Raw genomic sequence first — 17299 nt, forward strand, 5'->3', positions numbered from 1 at the left:
TCAAAAACTGAATGAAAGAAATTATACCATCATATTTCTTTGAGATTTAAAACATGGATTTAATAGAAGGATTTATTTAGTTATAAATTCTTCAAGAACATAATTTTACCTATTTCATTCTATTTATTAAGCCATCAAAATAAAAACTTATAGTTACTTTTTAGTTTCTAATTTGTATAGTTGCTCAAGAAAAGGAGAAATAATAAAGATAAGAAGAAAAGGAAATAATAAGTAAGAACCAGTCATTCAATGTTCATTCTTTTCCAGGTAAAAACAAATGGAATTTCTGGTGTCAAACAAGAGCCAGCATTGAAGAGTGACCCATTTGAAGCTCTCTCACTTAGTCTGCTTGCTGTATCAAAGGCTCAGCTGTCTGCTCAGATGTCACCTGTTCTAACCCCAGACCCAAAGATGTTGATTCAGTTGCCTTCTGCATCGCAAAGTAGTGTTAACTCTTTGAGTTCTGTGAGTTGCATGCCAGCCATGCCCCCAGTTCCAGCTCGGAGTAAGTCGCAGGGAAGTATGGGAACCTCAGCAAATCCGTTTTCCAGCCTGCCCAGCAGGAATCCTTTTACAGACAGGACTGCTGCCCCTGGAAACCCATTTCGAGCTCAGTCACAAGAGTCAGAGGCAACTTCTTGGCTGTTCAAAGAAGAGCCTGTTCCTAGCAGTCCTTTCCCTCCTCTCCTGCCTCTCACTCATGACACGAGCAAGCCATCCAGTTCACTTGATGGTTTCGAGGACAACTTTGATCTGCAGAGCCATTCTACAGTAAAAACAAGCAACCCCAAAGGATGGGTAACCTTTGAGGAAGACGACAACTTTCCCACAGTGGGAACGTCCAAGTCAGTTTGTCCAGCGCTGCTGGGTACCACGCCAACTTCATCTGATGACTGGAGTAAAGGTGCAGGTGTTGCTTTCTGTGTGCTGCCAGCCAGAAGGCCACCGCCTCCTCCGGCCCCTCTGCTCCCACCCAGCACGAGCTTGTCTGCAGGACCTTGCACAACGCTAGCATCTAAGGCCTCTCCCACACTGGACTTCACAGAAAGATAGTTAGTTATATGATGGGAAGGGAGTTCCTGCTGGTTTGCTCTGGCTATTTGTTTCTGTTTTGTCGGGCTAGACTCTGGAGAATGGGGCATTAGTTATTCATTATGTGCAATAAGTAATCGTTGCGCGCACTGATATCTATATAAAGACCACCAGAGGTGTGGTCAACGCTGGAATTTGTGTATATTGGAAATAACCAAGACATCCTCTTACTAACTGGAGTTCTGGTCTTTCTCTTCAGATGAATAAGGAAGAGCAGGAACCATTTTAAGAAGTGCTCAAAACTACTTTAAAAACTAGTCCTTACTCAGAAATTCACATAAACACCACACAAAGCCAACACAGCTGTAGCTGACACTCTGCCAGCCTACTGCTGTTTGACAATTGGTACTCACGGATATCTACCAAAGAGCTTCCAGAGTTACAGTTAAACCGTTCTGAGGGCATTGCTTTAGCAAGAGGTCTATATGCATGTGTTTATATACACACAGACATACATATTTATAAAACTTAAGTCTTGAGATACAATTCAGATACAGTTTTACCCAGAAGTTCTGACAATGTCCTTTTTTCGGGATCTCATCATTAAGAAGATGGCTACCGCCCAGGTGTGCTTTAGATGCTTTCGCTAGTTTTAAAGCCCAGAGTAGGATGACTGCTTTACAGAACTGCCATCTCCTACTATACACCAGCCCTTCAAACTCACCCTCATTACCTCCCTCCCCGTACCTCTAGTATGCCTTTCTCTGGGGTTACAGTTGGCAGTCCAGGCCTTGTGGTCAGTCACGTGACAGACACTCAGACCGGCAGGGACAGAATAGCAGAGCTAGCATGCTCTCTTCTGTGCGACCCTGTCCCTCTCCACCCCTGTTCACCGCTTTGCTCTGAGTGCTCTGAACTGGGAACATATCCCAGGCGTGTGCCCTCCTGTGTGAGGCCGTAACCCATCTGTGATGCTGCTTTAAGGTTTTAGAGGCTATACCTCAAATTTGCTGTGGATTCTGTCTCCTGCACTGCCAGTATGCGACCCATTTTGCTCTTATTAATTTTGTGAAGAAGTACATGGAATTTTTTTAAAAAAAAAAAAACATTGTATTTTGATATCGTTAAGTAAGCCAGTTGGGAAAACTCCCTAAGGTGTTGTTTGGTTGGTTGTCAGTTGAAGTTAAAATTATCCTTACACATTAAGACTTTAATGTTCTTTTTATATAAAAATTACATATATACACCTAAGTTCCAGTGTCCACATGAACCTTTAAAGATGTGTATTGTGAGACTAGAAATATGTATAGCTGCTGTCACACCCTTGTAAAAGCACAGCAAACTGTGTTGCACTTGTAATGTAGAGCCATCTGTTAGGACAGAGCACTTTGCAAATGCTCAGTGTTATCAAATACTGTATCTATAGTGTCCTCGGCTACAGCCAGAAGGGGCTGGAGCAATAACTCTGTGAGGTTTCCATTGTGCTTGTGGGTTCTAATCATTTCAACAGTAGTAGCTCTTAAACCGCAGTATTATGATAGCAGTGTGCTTCAAAATGTGAATTAGCTTGTTCCATCTGTGTGACTAGTGTGTGTGGTATCCGCTCCCCATTAGCAAGCTAACCCATCGTTAGGAAGCTGATGCAGTGCGACCGCAGCCCTAAGCAGTGTGTCTCGGGTAAACACTGTCAAGTCTGTAGAGCAGCCGCTCAGCCTTGTCTGGCCTGGCACTCTGCGGAAACGCACAAAGGAAGTGAAAGTTTGCTACGAAAAACTAGATATTGTGTATGAATATTTACCAGCTCTGGTTAAAGCAGAGCAGAAAATAGACACTAAGAATCTGTGAATGTCTGTTCTCTATAGTAGACTGATGTTTATATGTATGTAAGAGTTTTATTGCTTATGTGGCATACAATATTTATAACTATACTTTATAGAAGTACAGTATTAAAGTCCGTGGTATACATTCTGTACATATCCTGTGAAACGTGCTGTCATATGAAATAAATATGTCTTTACCGCTAGATGGCTTCTTTACTCAAAAGGGAAGATTTTCTCAGCTATTTTTCATATTTTACATAAACAAATTTTATGACATTTGAAGAAAATAAGTTAGTGCTTTTTTTCCTTTTCTTTCGTGCGTGTGTGTGTGTGTTCATGTGTGAATAAGAGGTAATTTATTCTGGGATCAAATTTGAACGGTCATGGTGGATTTAGGTTACCCAGAATTCTATGATCTACCATGGAAAGCAGTTTCACGCAGTTTTATAGCTCTGTAAAGTCATAAGGCATAGCAACTTTAAAATACACCAATGGATGCATCCAACAGGCAGTTACAGGATGATGCTGGAAGTTGTTTCTGTGGGCATCAGAACTTTGTGTTAACTTTTGTTTCTGGAAGCTTAGTTTATAGCTTGCAAAGGTTTTAGGGACGTTAGGTCAGACCTAGAGGAGGGCAGTGGATGGCTAGCTGTTCAAGGGGCTAAGCTAGCGAGACAGGTAATCAGCTCCAGACCTGCAACAGTCCAGTGTCCGTGCATCACTGCAGTACAATCAGTTACAGGGGCAGCAGCTTTTTCCACCAGCAAGTAAGTAATATAAAGTGCCGCCACACACACACACACACACACACAAGAAACCCACTATTTAGCCAAACTGAATTTGGAATCATTTCAAGGCTACAGAGCAGTTACCCTAGTTAATTTTCTTTATTCCTCTATTTGAATTTCCTCTCCATTTGTTTTTCTTTCCCTTTTGTCACACTTAAAGCATCCAGGGCTCCTCCACTATGTCTGAGCACCCTGATGAATAGTGCTGCGCCTGCTTGCTGGGAAGGAAAAGGGGCAGCCAAAGAAACCCACCCCAGCCCTGAAACCAGAGCCACTGAAAGAAACACACCCTGGCTCTGACACCCAAGCCAGTGAAAGAAATTAGCCCTGAACCAAGAACCAAAGAAATGTACCGAGTCTGAAACCTGACCCTAGAATCAGTGAAAGAAATATGCCCTGGCCTTGAAATTAGAGCCAAAAGGCTAAAAGGAGCCAAGGAAAGAAACACTTTGGTCCTGAAACCAAATCTGCTCTTGACCAACTAAGCAAAAAAACAACCAATTCCTATGCAAGAAAACGAACCAATCACTGAGCAGAAAACCATTCAATCCCTGAGTATGAGATTTAGCTAATCTGAGCTCAAGGGTCTAAAGTCTGACCAATTTCCACCCTGAAAAATCTCCCTGGAAAAACTCCACCCCTAGAAGCCCTATATAAGCCGGGCGGTGGTGGCGCACGCCTTTAAGCCTTTAATCCCAGCACTCGGGAGGCAGAGGCAGGCGGATCTCTGTGAGTTCGAGACCAGCCTGGTCTACAAGAGCTAGTTCCAGGACAGGCTCCAAAGCCACAGAGAAACCCTGTCTCGAAAAAACAAAAAACAAAACAAAACAAAACAAAAAAAGCCTTATATAAGTCTTCACAGAGGAGTCACTCTCCTGGATTCTTCCCTCCCAGTAAACGGTTTGAATGTGTTTTGGGTGAAGACCTTTCGCTGGAATGGAGCGGGGCAGAACTGTAACATGAGCTGTAACAGCTTCGTTGAGGAAGCCTCTCGCTAGGGTAGGACTGTAAACTACTAAGCTTACTGTGACCTGTGGTATTCCCTGGCTCCCGATTGCCAGAATACTTTTTCATCCGAGCTGTAGCACTTAATATTCCTTGGTTCCCGACTGCCAGGATCCCTTTCCATTAGAGCTGCAATGCCTACACTTGCCCTTTGTGAGATTGTGGGGACAAGACTTAGCCGTACAGTCTGGGGGGGCTCAGCCACTGTGACTTCCCCAGATCTGAAGCAGAAGGCATTTCCGGAGGCGATCAGTGCCTGTGCGGAAACGAGTCTGGGTTTGGGGGCGACTGTGGTCCCGTGGTGCCCACCATCCCACTCAGTTCTCAACTGGGAGCTACCACGCACGCTCTGTCAGCTCATCTCCCGGGTTCCCTGGACAGTCCGCTCACCTCTAGAAGCTTGGTTTGGGTTTCGGTTGCCCGGACCACAGCCACTTCCGGTAGCGGCGACTGTGCGTCAGGCTCGGGCGCAGGAGGCCCTTCCGGCTCAGTGTTTGACTGTTGCTCCTGGCAACAGTCACTTCCGCGAGCGTGCGCCGATCTTTTTACTCACCGGACGGACGCGTGAGCCCGAGTTCCCGGGTTCCGCCACTGGGCAGCAGTTAGTCTCACTGCTGTACCGGACGGGCTGGCCTCTTGGGCCTGCAGGCCTCCTGTTCCCTGCCTGCCGCCCTACCCCTCGGCGGGGCCTTCGGCGCAGCTATGGTGGTGCTGCACGTGAAGAGAGGCGACGAGAGCCAGTTCTTGCTGCAGGCTCCCGGGAGCACTGAGCTGGAGGAGCTCACGATTCAGGTGACCCGCGTCTACAATGGGCGGCTGAAGGTGCAGCGGCTCTGCACAGGTACTGCCGGTGCACAGGGGAAGGACTGGGGAGGGCTCGAGGTTTGAGGATTCGGAAAGATTTACAGTAACCTGGGGACTGGAGAAGGAGCATCAGAGTTGACCCGGGATGGAAGACCAGCAACTGGAGAAATCCAGGCAAGGTTGGTACCCCCGACTCAGAGATGGACAGCGGGAAGCCAGAATTTGGCGTTGGGCCCAAGGGCAGTAGGAGGGAGCCGAAAGATCCCAGCAGAACCAAGGAGTTAGCCCGGGTGAAGGTGGTGTAGTAGCCATGGGGAGGGGATTGTCAAGTACGCCTTTTTAAGACTTTGAGAGCTTGGGTCCTGGCCTTGAGACCGCCCATCAAAAGTGAGGGACACTGGGAGAGCCTTGGTGTTGTTTTCTGTCTCCTAGGAAACACGTGTTATATCTGCATTCTAGACAATGCCTTAAAACCTGTTATATTTTCCCCTAATTAAACTTCACTGCTTTCAAAACAGGCTCAATATTAGATGACATTTAGAGAGAGAAAACTCCGGGTCTTCTTTAACATTGTAAGTTGAAAGTATAGTGCGGGATATTAGGGTTTTGTGGGTGAATTTAGAATTTAGCAGATGTACTCTACGGGTGCCATTGCCAGTCAGCACTCGGGCAGGCACCAGTGCGCTGCTTTAGGACGATGAGGGAAGAGTCACCTCAGCCCCTCTCCCAAGCATAGTGTGCAAAAACATCCCATCCGCTTACACCATTTATCGTGTTGTATTGTATGTACTGTTGCAGGTCACATATATTCCCAGTATTACAGAAACACACAGGAAGGACAGGCAATATAGAATGGCTCAAAGTTTTGTGTGTGTGTGTGTGTGTGTGTGTGTGTTGGTGTAGGTTTATACATGTTAATATATATATTCATATTTATTATATATGCTGGTGTAGATTTAAACACGTATGCGATAGGAAAATATAAGATCATGCACTTGGATAGTAAACATGAGGTGAATTTTCACGTTTTTGAGGGTTAGTTGCTGTCGTAGCCTCTGTTGCTGTGATAAGATACAATCCTTAAAAAGTCACTCTAAGTGTTCAGTCTCTCAAAGTCCAAACCTCTCTAAAATATCTGTCTCATAATCGGGTTCCTGTAAAGTCAGCGAACAAGTTAACAGCTTTCTTATTCCAAGAGGGAAGGACTAGGCTCAGTAACATTCAAGTCAAAGCAAAGCCAAACTCCAGCACTGGAGAGGACAGTGACAGACATTTGGGACTCAAGCTCTTCTAGGCTCCTCCATCCAGAGCACACACACCGACGGCATCTCATAGCTGAAGCTGGCTTCACTCCACAGCTGCTCCTGTCCTTGGTTGCCACCTTCACCAGTGGCACCAGTTGCCTCCTGGCCTCCCTTCAGGGTCTCACCTGCCACATGATGCCAAGTTTAAGCCTCTCTCCGTGATCCCTGCAGCTGACGCTGCACCTTCACCAATAGCCCCTCTTGGCCTCTTCCTGTGCCCAGCCTCCACTGTCCTCCATAAACCCCCTCATGTCCTCAGAAAGTAGTACCATGTGGCGGTTGTGTATGCACTACCAAGTTTGGCTGCAGGCATGAGATGCAGCTTTGGCACCTTTAGACCCCAGCTTGTAGACAGATGTTTCTGTCCTGCCTAGTCCCACAGCTGTTCAGTTCCAAATAAACACACAGAGGCGTATACTGATTATAAACTGTTTGGCTTATTGCTCAGGCTTATTATTAACCAGCTCTTACAACTTAAATTAACCCATACTTCTTGTCCATGTTTAGCCATGTGGCTTGGTACCTTTTCTCAGTGCAGCATCCTCATCTTGCTTCCTCTGCATCTGCCTGGTGACTGCTGAATCCCCCCCCCCCCCATGAGGAAGAGCATTTTGCCTCGATGGTGTTGGTATCTTCTTATCCACAGCCAATTGAGCTGTGTTTCACTCCAGCCAAGTGGTTCTGGTCTCTTGAGAACTGCAGCTCATTTCTCAGCTCCAGCTGACCAGAACCACAGGTTCTTAATACAAATTATCATCTTTGTTTCCCTCTGAACCTTCACGAGCCAGACCTCCATTGTCTGCATTGCTCTCGGGACTCATATCTCAGGCTCCCACACCAGCCCATTAAGCTCTGAGCACTCAATGGCTCTTCCAGCACAAGGTTCCAGACATTAACACTATTGTCCTCAAAACATGGTTAGGTCTGTCCTGATACTCCAGGATGCTGATACCAGGTTCTGTCTTCGGTAGCTTTCTATAGCTGTGGGAACAAACCAACTTGGGGAGGAAAGAGTTTGTTTCTTTTTTGAAGGTTTAGTCTGTGAAGGGCAGGAACCTAGAGGCAGGAACTGGAGCAGAGACCATAGAGGAAGACTCCTTCACTCAGACTTTTTTTTATGCCACTTGGGACCATCTGCCCATGGGTGGCACCACCCACAGGGTGCTGGGTCTTCCCACATCAATCCTGTTTGTCCTACACTTGTCTATGGGCAATCTGATAGAGGCGTTTTCTCTGTTGAGCTTCCCTCTCCCTAGATATGGATAGGTTTGTGCCGAGTTGACAAAAACCAACCAGGACAACTGCCTTAAATCCTTCCCCGTGATTTATCTAAATTGTTTACACAGTGTTTGTGTAAAGTTTTATGAGAGAACGCATGTGTGTATGTGTGCTTGTATGGTGTGTGTATGCGTGTGTAACTTGTATGACCTTGTGTTTTTGAGACGGGGTCTCATTGGCCTGTGCAGCTGGCCGCGAAGCCCCCCCGGGGATGCCCAGCTCTCTCCTCACCCCTCCTCTCCCCTCCTCCCCAGTAAAAAGGTATAAGTGTTTTTTACATGAGTTCAGGGATCCAAGTCAGCACCTCATGCTTACAAAGCAAGCATTTTACCAAGTGAGCCTCTTTGTGTGGTTCTCATAGCCGGGTGCTCTCAGCAAGCCTAGGATCACAGCTTTGAGATTAGGAAGGTGGGCAGGTTTAAGCAACTGTCCTGCCTCTTTCACGAGGTTCCATTAAATGGGGTCATCAGAGATTCTCCTTGGAAAATAGCAAAGCCGTGCGGTGGGCTGGCTGTGTGGTTAGGCTCCTTAAATGACCATTAATCTTTTAACTCCTGAGCACAGAGCCTTACTGTGTGGGTGGGGGATGACTGAAGCTCGCTGTGCTTCCACTGACCGAGGGCTAGTCAGTGCCTTTGTCCAAGATGAACAAAGGTCTGACACATGGCTCGTGACGCAGGTTAAAATAGTGAGCTATAAGGGCCAGACCTGAGACCCAGGAGCACGAGTCTGGGTGTGAGTGATCCCAGTCAGGAGTGGCTGCCCTCTCCTGTTTTTCAGAGATGGAAGAGCTGGCAGAGCACGGTGTGTTCCTCCCCCCGAATATGCAAGGGCTGACGGACGAGCAGATTCAGGAGCTGAAGCTGCGGGATGAGTGGGGAGAGAAGTGTGCGCCTAGCGGCGGCTCCGTCTTCCAAAAGGACGACATCGGGCGGAGGAACGGGCAAGGTAACCGGCTTTCCCCCTCCTGTCTTTGCACGTGAAGGCAGTTCTTTACGCTGCAGGATGGCTCCGCAGTAAGAGGGGCGCATAAACTTGACGGCTTGAGTCTGAGCCCCAGAACCGAGTCCACGCAGTCCCCATATGTACCCTGGCGCACACAAGCACGCCCACATCATGTAAAAACATTTTTAATGCAGACCTGAAAAACTCTGCACTGCGAACCTCCTGTGCTAAACCCCATCCAGGCCTGCCTGCTCCTATCGAGCGGCCTCCTTCACGGGGTAGATGAGCCACGCCATTTGCCATTTCCGTAGGTCAGAAATGGACGAGCACGGAACCATGCTTCCTAAATTCAGGGACGCTGTCTCCGCTGTGCTTAGTTCTAAGTTCGGGAACTAGGATTTGGTGTTGTGTGCCGCATTTGGACAGTGCTCAGGTACAATAAAGTTTCGTGGGTCAAGCGGGCGCATGTAATCCTAGCACTCAGGAGCTTAGGGCAAGAAGATTGGGGCATGCAGTCCAGTCTGGGAACAGAGAGAGACCCTGACTCAAAACAAACATGCGTGCGTACATACATACATACATACAGTTTTATTGCTCTGAGCCATCCCAGCCACGTACTGCCTCTGCCTGCGTTTGACCCACTGTGACAGGGTTGAGTCACAGCTATGTCGCCTGAGAGGACTGGAATTCTCTTGCTCCCTTCGTTGGCGCTGTCCTCTTGGTGCTTCCTCTGGCCTGGCTTTGTAGCTGTCGCCAAACTGTGTAAAAGCTGCCGCAGACCTCTCCCCTTGCTGGGGAGTCTGCCTAGCTTCCCACATCTGTGTCCCTTTTGTCAATTCCAGACTCATACTCACGTCTCAGGTTCCCTGGTTCAGGCAGGAGAGTTCCAGAACACCCGGGATTTTGAAAGAGGCCGTGTGTTTGACAACTGTCTGTCCTTTTTTCCCTAATAGCTCCAAATGAGAAAATGAAGCAGGTTTTAAAGAAGACAGTGGAAGAAGCCAAAGCCATCGTGTCTAAGGTCAGCTTCTTAGTAGGATGGACGCGATTCTGTCTTTGAAGTGGACGTTCCTGAGATGCATGCCTTAGCTGCCAGCCCACATTCCGTCCCCTCTGCTCTCTGCTCCCCGCCTTTCTGTTGCTCTTTTGTTTCCAGTTTTCTCTTTTCTTTCTCTGCTTCCCAGTGGCAAAGCAAAAAAGCCTATTTGAGGACATGATGATGACAGGGAGCAAACAAAGCATTCATCCTCTTGCGTGAATGCAGGCTCCAGTATACTGTTGCTCGGGAATTTGGAAAGCTAAGCACGGGAGTTTTACTGTAGCCCACAGATGCAGGGTTGGTAGAGACGTTCCCTGTAGAGCAGTGTTTTCTGTAATCATCTCCAGCCTTTCCATACAGCCTGTTTCACAGAAGGAACACAATACCGTGAGAGGGCAGATACGCTCCCCGGATAGAAAGAATTCAGGGAGACTCCCGCACCTGGGACTGGAGAGCCAGCTCAGTGGATAAAGGTGCCTGACGACCTAACTTCAAGAGTTTAATTTCAGGACCCACCTGGTGGTCAGAGAGACTGACTCCCATAGACTGTCCTCTTACCCGCCCCCCATGTGCTGTAGCACACACACACCAAATAAATGTAAAAATCCTTAGTATGTCACTTGTCACGTTTATCCGCATGGGGAGCAGTCGCTGCCCCCACCTTTGCATGTCTTGACCTCACTGCCTGTCCTCCACTCCCAGATTCACCCCACAAAGTGTACTTCTAAGCATTCCCCAAGCTCTTAGCTAATCTTTTGTTTTTTTAATTCATTTTATTTCTGAGACTTTTCATGTACAGCCTTGGCCAGCCTGGTACTCAGTTGTAGTCCGAACAGACCTTGAACTCATGGCAGTCCTGCCTCAGCTCCCTGAGGGCTGGGATCACAGGCCTGCAGCTTTGTCCGCCCTGCCCAGTCCTTGAGGGACCCACAGAAAGCTACCATTGTGTGAAGTGAAGTTCCCGAAGTGTCACCAGCGCCTTCTGGTGCAAACAGTAGACGCGTTCTTTATGTAGCTCTTTCCTGTGTTCTCTTCAGAGCTTCTGGCTGATGTCCCCCTAACTCGGTCCATGTTGTACCCACTGCAGCTCGGGATCTGTTTTCTAACATGTGGCAGACTCTAGCTCCCCCTTTCCACTCCCACCTGCCCAAGGCTGTACCTGTCCTGGGGCAGCCTGCTCCATCTCCTCCCAACTATCCTGCTGGGTGTGGGTCTGCAGACCTCTCTGGTGTCCCTCGCAGTCTGCTCCTGCCTGGGCCACCGTGTCCTCAGCTCAGCCCTGAAGTGGGCAGCAGTCACCTGGGAAGCAGCAACTCTCTGGTCTCTTCTGCGGCTGTGCTAGCAGGGTCTCTGGGGCCTCATACGGAAACCACTGGGTGTTTATTGACTTTTGCATGGTTCACTTTTAGAAACAAGTGGAAGCTGGAGTCTTTGTTACCATGGAGATGGTGAAAGATGCCCTGGACCAGCTTCGAGGTGCAGTGATGATCGTTTATCCCATGGGGTTGCCTCCATACGATCCCATCCGGATGGAATTTGAAAATAAAGAAGATCTGTCAGGAACTCAGGTGTGCTTGGAGGTTGTGGGGCGAGCAGGGCGCTGGAGCCGCCTGTGCCTGAAGGGCCTCCAGCCAGGCTCCAGGGTGGGCCGCGTGTGCCTTCCCCCTTCAAGGAGTTCCTGTGCTTGTACGATTGACCCCAGGCGGCACTGGAAGTCATCCCGGAGGCGGAAGCACAGCTGTGGTGGGCTGCCAAGGAGCTGAGGAGGACGAAGAAACTCTCCGACTATGTGGGGAGAAATGAGAAGACCAAAATCATCGTCAAGATCCAGCAGGTGTGTGAGCAGAGGCTTCTGCTTTGCAAGTTGTGCTGTGTTCGCTTTCGGCTCGATGAAGCCTAGTCAGGGTTGTGTGCTTCCCTTCTGTTTGATGAAGCCTAGTCAGGGTTGTGTGTTCACCTTCTGTTTCATGAAGCCTAGTCAGTGCTGTGTGTTCACCTTTGGTTTGATAAAGTCTAGTCAGGGTTGTGTGTTCACCTTCTGTTTGATGAAGCCTAGTCAGTGTTGTGTGTTCACCTTCTGTTTGATGAAGCCTAGTCAGTGTTGTGTGCTTCCCTTCTGTTTGATGAAGCCTAGTCAGTGTTGTGTGTTCACCTTCTGTTTCATGAAGCCTAGTCAGTGTTGTGTGTTCACCTTCTGTTTGATGAAGCCTAGTCAGTGTTGTGTGTTCACCTTCTGTTTCATGAAGCCTAGTCAGTGCTGTGTGTTCACCTTCTGTTTGATGAAGCCTAGTCAGTGCTGTGTGTTCGCCTTCGGCTCGAGGAAGTCTAGTCAGTGCTGTGTGTTGGTTTGATGAAATCTAGTCAGTGTTGTGATGAAGTTTTACAAAAAATCTAAACGACTTTTAAACCTGTGCATACTCTCAGCCCTATTGGCCCCAGTTTAAAGTAGAAATTTCCTTTTTGTAGTATTTCAACCAAAAAAGCAGGTCTGCATGCAGAATGTTCCTGGTAATGGAAAATTCAGCCAAGACAGATTCTAGGGCTTTTGAGGCTGCTGGTGCCCCGTGCTGAGAGGGCTGGAGGTGTTGGGAGCATCCAGCTGAGGCGTCTCCACTTAGCCGCTCCTGCCCCATTTCTGTGGAGTTTTGGGAACAAGGCCTATAGATTTCTGTGTCTCAGGCTGTGGCTCTAAACACCTTCCCACCCACCCTGGGTTCGCCGTGGGTTCCTTGGGAATGGCCATGGTAGAGATGACATCCACCACAAGTCCAGAGCCCCAGCCGTGCTGGTACCCAGGCTGCATGGTGGCATCTCGGCCTGCTGTCTTCACTGTTGACAGAGACAGTTAAAATAAGCACATGCCATGTTCCTATGTCTCCTGCACAAAGAATGTCTCAGTCCCCAGTTTGCTCTGTGTTTGCCTTTCAGAGGGGCCAGGGTGCACCAGCCCGGGAGCCGATCATTAGCAGTGAGGAGCACAAGCAGCTAATGTTGTTCTACCATAGAAGACAGGAGGAGCTCAAGGTAGCCACTGGGTAGTCAGGGGGGGGAGGGCGGGGCCGGGGAGGGCGGGGCTAGACACAGAGCTGGGGCTGCAGCCTGTATCTCACGCCTCACCCGTGGGCGGGGTCCTGTGACGACCAACCAGTGTTAGGGAATGGCCTTTCTGGGCTGTCCAAGGCTGTCACCAGCTATAGACCCCGGAGGGTCCTGCGCGTTGGGGGTGAGGGTTACAGGAAGTGACCCAGACCTTCCTCAGTCTACATGAACCACTTTCCTGAAATGCCATCCTGAGTAAAGCATGATTGTTTCCAGAAACTGGAAGAAAATGATGACGACTCCTGTTTGAACTCTCCGTGGGCCGACAACACGGCTCTGAAAAGACATTTTCACGGGGTAAAAGACATAAAGTGGAGACCCAGATGAGGCCATCAGAGCCACCAGCTCACCTTCCCAGGGCAAATATTATAAATACTGTAAAAGACATAGACGTTTCTATTTTCCAGTTTCTTTTAGTTTGTATTTTTGAAATAAGGCATTCGTGGCTTTAGAACTTAATAAATACCTACTCAAGAGAAACTGTGTAAATCATTCTCAGTCTAGGACAGTTGTGTGGCGTCTAAGGGCGCTCTCTGGGGCGCACCAAAGCTTCGCAGGTAGATTTGTGTGGCGTCTAAGGATGCTCTCTGGGGCGCACCAAAGCTTCGCAGGTGGACTGTGTGGCGTCTAAGGGCGCTCTCTGGGGCGCACCAAAGCTTCGCAGGTGGACTGTGTGGCGTCTAAGGATGCTCTCTGGGGCTCACCAAAGCTTCGCAGGTGGACTTGCAGCCATGCCCTTAGCTCCCTTGTCTTGTGTTCTCATGTGTTGAAGAGGACCTGAGAGTTTCCTCCGTTTTCTCTGCAAGATGAATTTTGTAGTGGACGTGGAACTTGACCACAGTGGCCACTAGAGGCCGCCAGCTGCGGGCTTGTCTTTGAGATGAGTGGAGAGGGATGGAGTCTGCTTTAAGGCACGAGGGCAGCCGCTTTCAACTCGGGTTTCACATCAGATATTCACATTACTATTCATAACAATAGCAAAATTACATTTAATGAAGTAGCAACGAAATAATTTTATGGTTGGGGTCACCACAACATGAGGAACTACATTAAAGGATTGCAACATTAGAAAAGTTGAGAACAGCGCTCTAGGGTGTAAACCCACTTACAGATCAGACCCAGGGTTAAGCTTGGCTCCTGGTTGGTGCCCCCGCCACCACCGCAGTCTTATCTGCTAGGAGGAGAGGCCACCTGTGATGTAGGTTGGTGGGCAGCTAGGCTATCCTGGCATCTTGATTCTGTAGTTAACCTTTCAAGTCTCCTTCACTAGAACAAGATGGGAGGAGGGGCTCTGACCCTGGTGCAGAGCGGCTGTTCCGGGTGCAGGCTCTGACCCTGGTGCAGAGCGGCTGTTCCGGGTGCGGGCTCTGACCCTGGTGCAGAGCGGCTGTTCCGGGTGCAGGCTCTGACCCTGGTGCAGAGCGGCTGTTCCGGGTGCAGGCTCTGACCCTGGTGCAGAGCGGCTGTTCTGGTGTGGACTCTGGTCTTGGTACAGAGTGGCTATTCCTGGCATGGCCTGACCAAGTCCAGGCTCAGCTTCCTGTTCTCCCTGTGCTACTATTCACGCCCTTGGGACTGATGACGACAAGTTTGGGCAGCTGTGTTGGCTCCGTGACCACCTGCAGTACATACCGGTTCACTGGTCCTTTTCTTTTTAAACTCGCTGTACCCCCAAACCACTACCCCCTCCACCAAACCTGGTCTATCCACAAATAAGTACACCCCAGACTTCTCCCTGTAGCTAGACGTGCCCAGGAGACATACTCACCCTTCACCTTGGCCTCCAGGATACCGGCCCAGTTAAGAGGAAATTCTCCCTGCACCCTGTAAGGGAGAGGAAGCACACTACTGTTCCCTGCCCTGGCCTTCCTGATCCACTACCCCTCCCACCTCAGTACCCAGGCTTCCCACCATAGCCTTGAAAGGAGTTGTGGGAGCCAGTGGAGGTGCCCCAAGTGGAGGTGGCCTGGGGACAGTTCCAGCTATGCAAAGACAACCTTTCCCTGGAGCCAGCACCCCACATGTGTGATGAAACCAAGCTCCTTGTTCTGCCTGGAAACGTGAGAACAACACACTGGCTCACATAGCTTCGTTTGCCTACATGAATTTGACTGAGTCCCAAACCTTGAGGCTCTCCCAGAGGCGGTAGCCTCTGCCCTCTTCTGTCTGCCGTCTCCAAGCTACCAACCTGGTGGCTGCTCGGGACTGGCCTCTGATAGGCCGCTTTCTAGAGCCAGATGTAGCTGCCCATGCTTTATGGTTCTGATATTTTGATTGATCAAATTTTATAAAAACTAAATTTGTTTCTATTTCCCCTTACTTTGATTATAATTTTAAGTTTCTCCGTGAAACGTTTTGGCCTTGGATGACGTTTGCTCTTAGAGCCTCTGATTGTATCTGGGGAGCCCGCTGTCTCCACTCATGTATAGTTTGTGTGTAGAAGGTTCATGCTCAGGATTGTATGGAAGAGTGAGTCAAGGCGTGTAATCACAGCAGAACTTTTTGGGAACTACATCAGTGTGGCTAGAAACTGGTGTCAGTGCCACCAGATATGGTGCTGTCCATGGCCCTGACAGTGGCATTTGCTTCACATAAACAGCAGAACTCACCCGCGCCCTCCTGAGACCCTCTTCTCGCTCTAAAGGAATAATCAGCTGATGAGGGGTTCCTGGCATCCTCCCACCTCCTCTGTGGGGTACGTGGTATACTGCACAACCCTCTCATCCTGTCTGCTTCATACCCTGCTGAGTGCCAAGTGCTCACTGAAGTACCCAGAGGGGAGTGACCCCTCCATAGCCATCCATAAAGGGGCCCACTGGCTGTCACTACACTGTGTTCACCCACCTTGTGCCTCACCCAGGCCACATAGCCTGTGAAGATAGAGCCCAGTGCTCTCTGAGAGACTCCCATCAGCCTAACATGGAGTCTTGTTTCTTTGTGATCCAGTACATCTTTGGGTTGTTACAAAAGGGAAGAAAGTAGCCCTTATGTATACCAGCTGGCTGTAGCTGTGTCTGTAACCAAGGATGCTAGTAACACCACTTAAATTTGACAGCACTTAAAATTCTTTAAACCCTCCAACTGCTAGTGAGGCAGTTTAAATGTAATTGACCCCATAATCTCATAGGGAGCGGCACTATTAGGAGGTGTGACTTTGTTGGAGTGGGTATGGCCTTGTTGGAGAAGCGTGCCACTGTGGGACAGACTCTGAGGGTTTCTATGCTCAAGAGACTGCCTAGAGTGTCAGCTGACTTCCTGTTACAAGATGTAGAACTCTTAGCTGTTTCTCCAGTACCACATCTGCCTGCAAGCCACCATGTTCCCTGTCCTGATGACAATAGACTGAACATCTGAAACTGTAAGCAAGCCCTAATTGTTTTCTTTATAAGAGTTGCCATGATCATGGTATCTCTTCACAGAAATAGAAACCCTAATTAAGACAGAAGTTGGTACCAGGGACTGGGGTATTGCTGTGATAGGCCTGACCATGTTTTTGTTTGGAGGAATTTGGACTCTGGTACTTAGGGTTAGGAAAGCAGTGGAATTCTTTTAAGTGCTGCTTAATGGGCCATACAGTAGGAGCATGGAAGACTACGGTGCTGAGGGTGATTTGAACTGCGGGGATCAAGAGGTTTCAGAGGAGAAGAATGTTAGCATGTGACCTAGAGACTGGTCTTGTGATATTTTGGTGAAGAAAGAGGCTGCCTTTTGCCCTAATCCAAAGAGTCTGCCTGAGGCTAAAGTGAAGAATTTAGATTAATTCTGTTGGGAGAAGAAATCTCAAAACAGCCTAGTATAGACTCTGTGGTGTGGTTATTAGTGGTAACGCTAATGAAGATTTGTAATGAATAGGAGCAAAATGATCGGGATAAAGTGCAAAATGGGAATTCTGAGGAGAAAAAGAGCACTCGGAAATGGAATGGAGCTAAATTCTGTATTCAAGGAGATAAATAGATTGAGGCTGAAATACGGGCAGTAGACACCTTAGGGAGATCCCACCCAGCTTGGTTTCTACCCTGTGAACAGGAACTGAACAAAATGTTAAAACCAGCTGTGGTGGGGCACACATTTAATCCCAGCGCTGGGAAGGCAGAGGCTGGCAGATCTCTGAGTTTGAGGCCAGCCTGGTCTACAGAACACGTTTCAAGACAACCAAGCTTAGGCAGTGAAGGACAGAAAGCTGAT

The 17299-nt window shown here is 48.7% G+C and overlaps 2 protein-coding genes across 9 annotated transcripts in view; both read left to right on the forward strand.

Moving 5' to 3' along the window:
• The window catches only part of Synj1 (synaptojanin 1), an 86771-nt gene extending 83637 nt beyond the window's left edge, over nt 1–3134 (forward strand). For 5 of the 8 annotated variants that reach the window (XM_041672843.1, XM_041672841.1, XM_041672840.1 and 2 more), the window contains one exon: nt 268–3134. In XM_041672843.1, coding sequence (XP_041528777.1) covers nt 268–1053 — 786 coding nt within the window. In that variant the 3' untranslated portion in view covers nt 1054–3134. The remainder of the gene's footprint in view (nt 1–267) is intronic. The other 3 variants (XM_041672846.1, XM_041672847.1, XM_041672844.1) reach the window with 1 other exon arrangement.
• A 2070-nt stretch (nt 3135–5204) lies between these two features.
• Cfap298 (cilia and flagella associated protein 298) lies at nt 5205–13606 on the forward strand. Its single transcript, XM_041673148.1, has 7 exons — nt 5205–5486; nt 8812–8979; nt 9930–9997; nt 11425–11583; nt 11718–11849; nt 12944–13039; nt 13331–13606. Exons 1-7 carry the CDS (start codon nt 5348–5350, stop codon nt 13439–13441), a joined length of 873 nt encoding a protein of 290 aa, XP_041529082.1. The 5' UTR covers nt 5205–5347; the 3' UTR covers nt 13442–13606.
• The last annotated feature ends 3693 nt before the right edge of the window (nt 13607–17299 follow it).

The sequence above is a fragment of the Microtus oregoni genome, unplaced genomic scaffold (genome assembly GCF_018167655.1).
Source record: "Microtus oregoni isolate MIOR12 unplaced genomic scaffold, Mior012 000023F_ref0000262, whole genome shotgun sequence".
In the NCBI taxonomy this organism is placed as follows: domain Eukaryota; kingdom Metazoa; phylum Chordata; class Mammalia; order Rodentia; family Cricetidae; genus Microtus; species Microtus oregoni.

Bases quoted from the DNA above. Each gene is read 5' to 3' on its own strand.
- Cfap298 (XM_041673148.1), top strand. From the start codon at position 5,348: ATGGTGGTGCTGCACGTGAAGAGAGGCGACGAGAGCCAGTTCTTGCTG. The intron at 9,998-11,424 runs GTCAGCTTCTTA...GTTCACTTTTAG, and splicing joins CCAAAGCCATCGTGTCTAAG to AAACAAGTGGAAGCTGGAGT. The intron at 13,040-13,330 runs GTAGCCACTGGG...GATTGTTTCCAG, and splicing joins GAAGACAGGAGGAGCTCAAG to AAACTGGAAGAAAATGATGA.